Genomic DNA, 8,111 nt, shown 5'->3' on the forward strand with positions numbered 1-8,111 from the left:
CAACTTTGAAATTTTTACGCGCAGTTGGTAACTGACATCCAGGTTTTTTTTGTCGAGAAACGTCAAAAAAAAATATTGACAGGTAATAGATTTTAAAAAAGTGACAGCTGTCATTATTTGAGGGATGAATTAATTCAGTTTATTGATTATTTTGATGGAGATGATTAATTTTTGAATTTTTTTCCAGGAATGAGAGTCAAATTTGATTGGGAAACCGGGTGACAGGTGGTGCGAAGTGTTCGTACTGGTGGGAATTATTTAACATGATGGGGATCATCTTGCGCTGGATGATTTTATGGAATAAAATTTTGCCGCCATCGTGGAGGCAGATAAGCCGTTGACCCGCCAAACCTCGTCGTCAACAGCTCAAAAGATCCGTTTACACCAGCGTGTTCATAACCAATTTTTTTACCATCGCTTTGTACTGATAATCCTGCCTGCTAATTGATATAATTTTGATCCGCACCTCGCGTTTATGATTTTGAGTGAAAAAAACACTTGATTGTGATCAAAGTAAATTTTTTTTGTGATAAATAATTTATTGGGGGCCTAGATCTACTGATTTTTAGTGATTTATATTATTGGTGATTGTTAGAAGATCGTGAAATGGCTAAAGTACAATTGGCAAACGTTGCTGTACTTGATAATCCGTCACCATTTCTTAATCCGTTTCAATTTGAAGTTACGTTTGAGTGCATTGAAAAATTGGAAGAAGGTAAAATATATTTTTATTAAATTAAAATAAGTTGTCTGGATATGTTATGACTTAATTTATTTATTAATTAATTATACTCTTTTTTTTTTAGATCTAGAATGGAAGATGATTTACGTTGGTAGCGCTGAGTCCGAAGAGTTTGATCAAGTACTTGATACTATTTACGTTGGACCCATTCCTGAAGGCAGACACATGTTTGTTTTCCAAGTAAGTTTGTTTAAATAAATTGTCCAAGAGGTTAAGGAAGTAGTGGAAGATTTTCTGTACAAGCAGAATAAATTTTTGTGGTAAAAAATAATTTTTTTGTCAGGCTGATCCACCAGATGTGAGCAGAATTCCAGTCAATGACGCATTGGGAGTTACTGTTGTCCTCCTTACCTGCTCGTACAGAGGACACGAGTTTGTACGCGTTGGTTATTTTATAAATAACGAGTACACAGACCCGGAACTCAGGGAAAATCCACCAGCGCAGCCACAGTTTGATAAAGTACAGCGCAATATACTGGGAGACAAGCCGCGAGTTACGAGATTTAAAATAAACTGGGACGATGGTGTTGTACCTGCAGACACGGCTGAGAATCCAGCCAATGACTCGATGGATCCGTCACAAGATATGGAAGACAGTACTCAGGAAGAAGCTCCAACGGCTCTGAGTTTCACTGAAAATACGCAGAGTAGTATGGAAGTCATGTGAAAGTATGTTTGTCGTGATAGAATATTTATAGTTATAATTATAATTACGATTATTGAGTATAGGTAACAAAATATAAAGGATTATTTTGATAATTACTTTCAGTTATTAATTTTTTTTCGTGTGTAAATTTAATTATTCTATTAATTTTGTTTTTCCTTTTAAATCTGTGAAAAAAATTACAAAAGCATTCGTCTGTATAATTTTTAAATTAAAATCAGCGCGAACTTTTTTTGAATCTTAGAAATTTAGATTTTTTTTTCTCAAAATTTTCGCTCATGAAAAATTTAGTTCATGTTAAAAAAAATTTGAATTTTTAAGTGAAAATTACTCCGTAAATAATTAAAAATAAATTACAGAAGAATTAGTCTATGATTTTTAAATTCAAAACAGCGCAAAACTTTCTTTGAATCTTTTAAAAATTATAAGACTATTTTTTTCTCAAAATTTTTGTCCCCGAAAAGTTTAAACTTCTTGTAATAAAAATTTGAATTTTTAAGTAAAAATTACTCCATAAATAATTAACAAAAAATTACAAAAGAATTAGTCTCTATAATTTTGAAATTAAACTCAGCGCGAAACTTTCTTTGAATCTTTTAAAAATTATTAGACTATTTTTTTCTCAAAATTTTTGTCCACGAAAAATTAAACTTTGTAATAAAAATTTGAATTTTTAAGTAAAAATTACTCCATAAATAATTAAAAAATAAATTACAAAAGAATTAGTCTATAATTTTTAAATTCAAAAAAGCGCGAAACTTTTTTTGAATTTTAAAAATTATTACTCTTTTTTCTCTCAAAATTTTTGTCCACGAAACATTTAAACTTCTACGTAAAAAAATTTGAATTTTTAATTAAAAATTACTCCCTAAATAATTAAACAAAAATTTATTTCTAAATAAAATATTTTTATTTAAAAATTTTCTCTTTAAAAAAAATTAAACAGCCGAATGCTTTTGAATTCTTGAATTTTTTTTACGGGTATTTTTTTTTTATTGTAAATGTTTAAGATTAAAATAAAAGTCTAATTAAAGTTACAAACGTTTAAAATAATTAGTATTTATTTGCTGTACACTAATAAATAATACACAAGTATTAATTTTTTTTTGCTTTAAAATTAAAAATATTTTAATAATAATAAATAGGTAAATAATGTTCGCAATTGTAGTAATTACTTTATAATTACGTGCAAGTCGTTGTCTGTACAACGTGTAAATACAATGCGATGTTCAAAGTAAGAAATTATATAAAATTTTCTAAAAAAAAAAATTGTACTAATTATTTAATTTGAATGAACTATTACTCAGTTACTGAAGTAATTAATTTGTAAGTCATAATTTATAATAAAAAATATACTGATTAGTGATCACTAATAGCCGTGTGGCAGTTAGTTATTTAAATTGTACATAAACAGTTGACTATATAATAAAATAAAAAAAATCCATGCACTTGGTAAATTAACAATTGTAATTTAAAGTGCTTAAGTGGTTGTCTTTGACAATAAATAATAAATCAATGGTAGTTTATTTTATTAATTTAATTACACAGCTTCATTGGTACGGCGTATGCTGATTGACGTTTATTATTTCATTTGTGCTAAAAAAAAAGGACGTTAAGAATTTTATTTATGAATGGTATTTATAATTCAAGTACTTGTATTATTTTTACATACCTTTTAGAACATTTAATATGTATTATTAATAATGCAATACCCAGTACTAAACATACACAGCCTACGACGATATAAGCGATACCTAAAAATGGGTTTTTACCACCGAGAAGTGACGTCGTACTTAAAATCATTTTTTTCTTGCCGTGGAATGATGATACGTAGTAATCTGGAATATTTATTTGTTAAGAGAATTCTCAGACAGTCCCCCTCCCAACACTTTTTAAAAATCGGAAATTAATTTCAACTGTCATAGTCGAATTAATATTTCATTAATTAATTAAATATAAAATTAAAGCCTTAATTAAAAAAATGACAATTTTGTCGAGATATGGAATTTTAAAAAAATTATTTACAGTTGTTATCAATTAGGAGTTAATCGAAATTTTTTGAATAAATTTAAGCCGCCAAAATTTGAAAATTCGAATTATAAAATTGACATGAAGATTTTACTGATAAAATTTTGATTTGCTGATGAAAGTTGACAGTTCAGTGCTTATGAAAGTCACTGAAATTTTTTAAAAAGTGTCGGGTACTGTTTTATTACAGTTACATTGACAGATAGTGCATCCCCTCCTTACCTTTTAAAAAAATTAAATTTTCATAATAGCGTTAAAATTTAATTAATTAATTTTAAAAAAGTGGGGGCACTGTCTGAGAATGCCCTTAATTAAAAAAAAATTAGAGATTTAATTTTAAAAAAGACGACGTTGCAATATCACCCCCATTATTGATTTGAAAAAAATAATTATCAATTAGAAATAAAACGAAATTTGTTAATTAAATTTCAGTAAAATTCTCATGTCAATTTTAAAATTCGAATTTTTAAATATTGGTGGCTAAAATTTATTCAAAAAATTTCGTTTAACTCCTAAATAATAATAAAAGTGAGTAAATTTTTTTCAAATCTTTACCTCAGCAAAATTGCAACCACTGTCTTTTTTCCAATCAATGCTTCAATTAATTAAAATAAAATACATACTGTAATTAACACGTAGTTGATAATTTCCTTGACGTAAGCCACTTTTGAAGTGTAAATCAGTATGATTAATCCTGCGATACAATTTTCTAAAATTCGGCAACGCCGCAGTTCTCATCCAAACAATCAGATCCTCATTCTGAAAGCCATTATTCGTTGGATCATCAGGATCCAGTTCCCAGACATACCTGTCCCAGTCACGTGGCTTTTCATACCCAGCGAATGCCTGCTCTAGATTACCAGGCGGATTTTTGAATTTAATATTTTTATCTGAAGGCCAAGCGATTCCCGTTTTAATCAGCGGCACGCTCATGTTGGTGTCCAGTGATACGATCCCCAGGTCATCGCTGAACAAAGAATTGGCGATTGCACCACAAGGCGCAATGGCTTTTTGCACTCCATTCTCTTCTATGTAAGCAAAAGGTCCACAGTCGCTGTTCACTGTCTGACTCAGTGTCCCCAGCAGCTGGAAATCATCCCGCGACTTTACGTACCGCCGGTGATTCTGATAGAAATTCGTTAGTCCATAGTACATGTAGACTTTGCTAGGAAAGTCTGTGTCTAGAGTAAAATTAACGTGACAAACACATCGAGCTTTTGAATTATTCGCTATTATGTCTGAGCATTTAGTGTTATTGTTATAGTGGATTGACACACAATTAGTGTAATCAACAACTTTTTCCCTTACGTCATTTGAAAAATGTAATAGCCCGATTCCAACAGGAATAAATGCGATTCCTATTACAAAAAAAGTCGGGAGAACTGTTCCAGCAGTCAAAATCGGTTGCCAGGCTGGAAGACGTTGCTGTTTGAAGGCACTATCTATTTATAAATAATTTAAAAGTTTTGATTAGATATTGATCTAATAATTAAATTCAAGGTTAAATTAAATTTATATTTTATTAGTTCATTTTACCTGAAGGTTTTTTAATTTTTGTTGACACTGGAGTACTTTCTGTTGGACTTGCCATAATAACACTAATTTTTTACAGCCAAATAATTGTTTTATTTATTTTTGGTTTTTTTTTTTTTTTTTATTTGTTAAAGCAATTTTAATAACATGGCCTTATCTACTTGTGGAATTTATTTCCATGAATAAATGACATATATGACACATAAATATCTTATCAATTGTGCTGTAGGTTCTCTAGGTATTTCTCTAGATAAACTTCTGGGGAAATTTTTTTTTTGCCGTCTGGTGGATAAATTACTAAGTGGAAGAGAGAGGGAGAGAGGGGAAAAAGTATGAGTGTGAATGTAGCAGACGTCAAATTTAAAATTATTAATAAATAGAGTAAATAATTAATAAAATAAAATTTAAAAAAAATGCGCCTTTTTTAAATTTTTAAATTAATAAGTGGATTTTTTGAAAATTATTTATAATTTTAAATTTCTCTGATGTCTGCTACATTCACACTCATGAAAAAGTGACAGGTGTCTAAGTAGCAGAGACCACAAAGATGTCGTAAAAAGGACAGAAAAAATTTGTCTCAAAACCAAATTTTTTTTATATAAATGAGACGTACGTACGTTGGTCTTATGAGTTAGAGAAAATTTGACTTCTTTTTTCCGAGTAAAAAAAATGATACTGAAGTTAGCCGAGGTCTAATAAATTTTGGAGTTTTTTTTAAATTATAAATTATGAAACAAAAAATATTTGAAAAAATTGCACCTGTAGTTTTTAAAATTTTCTACATGTGCATATTTTTGATTTTTTTTTTCTTTTTTAATTGATTTGTCAAAAAAAAAAAATCCAAAAGCTGTTAACTTCAGGATCGTGTAAAAAAAGTCTTTTTTAATTGACAAGTCGTTCAGACTTATTTGTAGTAAACTTTTTGCCGCCATTTGTGTAAAGTTTTTTTTGAGCAGATATTTTTTTTTTTAAACAAAATAAAATTCGATAATTTGTTGAGCTGTCATCATGAAAGAGTTCCTAAATATATATACATATATATGTAATTTAATAAAAGATATAGAGATTTTTTTTGAAATTAATTTATTCGTAAAAAAAATGCCAACTGTTCCAACTCGTTGTTACAAAATGAAATTATGAATAATAATTAAGAAATACAAAAAGATAATGAAATATTGCAAAAAAAATCATTAAGTTGCGATACTGAAATCATAAATTTATCGTTGATTGATTGATAAACAATCAAAATATTGATAATATAAAATGTATTAAAATAAAAAAAAGTTATTTAATTATCTGGAGCATCATTTTTTTCTACAGAAAATGGTTCAGGAACTTCTTCAACTCCACAGTCAGCGATAATGACATCTACTGTGGGTTTATCATTAGCACCAGTCTTTGTCTTTTCAATTTTTCTCACGACTTTCTATATAAATTATAAAATTTATTATTTAACAAACAATTAATAATAGCGGGTAATTAATAAATTAATATGGTTTTTAAATTAACTTACCATTCCTTCAATGACTTTACCGAAAACGACGTGTCTACCATCGAGCCAAGGTGTTTTTTTTGTGGTAATGAAAAATTGTGAGCCATTTGTATCTTTACCAGCGTTGGCCATCGACAACCATCCGGCTCCGTAGTGAGTCAACTTGAAGTTTTCATCTGCGAAACGGTCCCCGTAAATACTTTTTCCTGTAAACAAAAGTATAATAAGTAAAATAAATTTAAAAATTCCGTCACATTAAAATTCTTGAGCCAATGGTATTTTTGTAAGTTGCTTAACAAACTAGTAACTTGGTAACCACATTTCTAGAAAAGCTGAAAAACCTGTAAATGTCAGAGGATTATAAGTATACTGGAATAATCAGGGAAAAGTCAGGGAATTTCGTCACAAAGCTGGAAAAATTTTAACTTTCTTTTCTTTTGACTGAAAAAATCCGATTAATTTTTTTTCTGTCGAAACTGTTCAAAAAGTGGCGGCGCGAATAAGATTGTAAAATCATCTTAAAAAAAAATTAGTAGAAATTTATTCCAACAGCGAAAAAATGAAGCAGTTTGCATTTAAAAGGCTGTTAGAAAAAAAAAGTCTTAGTAGAAACCAATCGTCAGGATCTTCAGCTATTAACATCCACATTGACAAGTTAAAAAACCAAAAACATTGAAAGTATACACAAGTATTGAACTAATAAGTTTCACTATATTTATTATTCGCGTACTTGATTAATATTTTACTGATATTCTATAAAACGTTCTTATTTATGAAATTTATTATAGTGAAAATGAAAAGTTTATTTATATTTTATTATAGAGTAAGTTATATAAAAACACAGATTTAAAATAAAAAAAAAAATAATTCATTTAATAAATAAAAAAAACCTATGAACATTGACAATTAATAAAATAAAGTTTCATTTAACGACAATGATTGATTATTTATTGAACTGACTTGCACCATTTTATTTTGAATTAAATAAATATTTCCAATTACTTAATATTACTACATATGGTCAGGGAATTTTTTAATTATTTTACTAGAATACCTGGAAAAGTCAGGGAATTTAAGTTTCAAAAATCTGTGGTCACCATGTAGTAAATTCCATAGAAAAATTACCTGCCAGTAGGATAATGAGGGCAAATAAAAATACCATTTATATGAAAGTAAAAGTTGTTTACCTCCAGTACCATCTCCTTTAGTAAAGTCACCTCCTTGAATCATGAAATTTTCGATGACCCGATGAAATTTACTTCCTTTGTACCCTTGACCTTTGGGTTTTTTGGCCAATTCGATAAAGTTTGTTGCTGTTTTTGGAACAGTGTTACCGAAAATACCTATTTTTATTCTACCGAGATCTTCATCGCCTTGTTTCATGTCAAACCATACCTACAAAATAAATATTTCAAATAAATTAACAGTGAACTATTTAAATAGTAAAATTTATTTATTTACTTACTATCTGAGTTACTTTAGGTCCTTTTCCTCCTTTATTATCAGCACTAACATTTAATATTAATACTGAAACTCCTACAATAAATAATAATAACGACTTCATTGTGAATCCTAACTAATTATTCGAATGTCGCGAATGGCAGTATGTAAATGTTGAATGTGAAATAGCGGTATCGCGTGCGTTTGTTATA

General features: G+C 28.6%; 3 protein-coding genes across 3 annotated transcripts; 1 reads left to right on the forward strand and 2 right to left on the reverse strand.

Moving 5' to 3' along the window:
• Positions 1-300: 300 nt before the first annotated feature.
• Positions 301-1,663, forward strand: LOC130672396 (histone chaperone asf1). The gene is made up of 3 exons (XM_057476960.1): positions 301-715; positions 807-922; positions 1,026-1,663. Exons 1-3 carry the CDS (start codon positions 607-609, stop codon positions 1,407-1,409), a joined length of 609 nt encoding a protein of 202 aa, XP_057332943.1. The 5' UTR covers positions 301-606; the 3' UTR covers positions 1,410-1,663.
• Positions 1,664-2,445: 782 nt separating this feature from the next.
• LOC130672394 (cell cycle control protein 50A) lies at positions 2,446-5,212 on the reverse strand. The gene is made up of 4 exons (XM_057476958.1): positions 4,971-5,212; positions 4,058-4,876; positions 3,079-3,244; positions 2,446-3,002 (listed from the first exon to the last, which is right to left on the reverse strand). Exons 1-4 carry the CDS (start codon positions 5,023-5,025, stop codon positions 2,957-2,959), a joined length of 1,086 nt encoding a protein of 361 aa, XP_057332941.1. The 5' UTR covers positions 5,026-5,212; the 3' UTR covers positions 2,446-2,956.
• An 837-nt stretch (positions 5,213-6,049) lies between these two features.
• On the reverse strand, positions 6,050-8,111 carry LOC130672395 (peptidyl-prolyl cis-trans isomerase 5). The gene is made up of 4 exons (XM_057476959.1): positions 7,925-8,111; positions 7,647-7,854; positions 6,481-6,665; positions 6,050-6,393 (listed from the first exon to the last, which is right to left on the reverse strand). The coding sequence occupies exons 1-4, from the start codon at positions 8,021-8,023 to the stop codon at positions 6,256-6,258; spliced, it is 630 nt and encodes a 209-aa protein (XP_057332942.1). The 5' UTR covers positions 8,024-8,111; the 3' UTR covers positions 6,050-6,255.

This window comes from Microplitis mediator, chromosome 7, assembly GCF_029852145.1.
Source record: "Microplitis mediator isolate UGA2020A chromosome 7, iyMicMedi2.1, whole genome shotgun sequence".
Classification (NCBI taxonomy): Eukaryota; Metazoa; Arthropoda; class Insecta; order Hymenoptera; family Braconidae; genus Microplitis; species Microplitis mediator.

What these genes read in the sequence shown, in the direction of transcription:
- LOC130672396 (XM_057476960.1), top strand. Translation starts at nt 607, where the DNA reads ATGGCTAAAGTACAATTGGCAAACGTTGCTGTACTTGATAATCCGTCA. An exon ending in CATTGAAAAATTGGAAGAAG is followed by an intron (nt 716 to 806) that starts GTAAAATATATT and finishes TTTTTTTTTTAG; the next exon opens with ATCTAGAATGGAAGATGATT. An exon ending in GACACATGTTTGTTTTCCAA is followed by an intron (nt 923 to 1,025) that starts GTAAGTTTGTTT and finishes TTTTTTTGTCAG; the next exon opens with GCTGATCCACCAGATGTGAG.
- LOC130672394 (XM_057476958.1), bottom strand. Translation starts at nt 5,025, where the DNA reads ATGGCAAGTCCAACAGAAAGTACTCCAGTGTCAACAAAAATTAAAAAA. An exon ending in AAAAATTAAAAAACCTTCAG is followed by an intron (nt 4,877 to 4,970) that starts GTAAAATGAACT and finishes ATTTATAAATAG; the next exon opens with ATAGTGCCTTCAAACAGCAA. An exon ending in CATATTAAATGTTCTAAAAG is followed by an intron (nt 3,003 to 3,078) that starts GTATGTAAAAAT and finishes CTTTTTTTTTAG; the next exon opens with CACAAATGAAATAATAAACG.
- LOC130672395 (XM_057476959.1), bottom strand. Translation starts at nt 8,023, where the DNA reads ATGAAGTCGTTATTATTATTTATTGTAGGAGTTTCAGTATTAATATTA. An exon ending in TAAAGGAGATGGTACTGGAG is followed by an intron (nt 6,666 to 7,646) that starts GTAAACAACTTT and finishes TTTTGTTTACAG; the next exon opens with GAAAAAGTATTTACGGGGAC. An exon ending in GTAAAGTCATTGAAGGAATG is followed by an intron (nt 6,394 to 6,480) that starts GTAAGTTAATTT and finishes TAATTTATATAG; the next exon opens with AAAGTCGTGAGAAAAATTGA.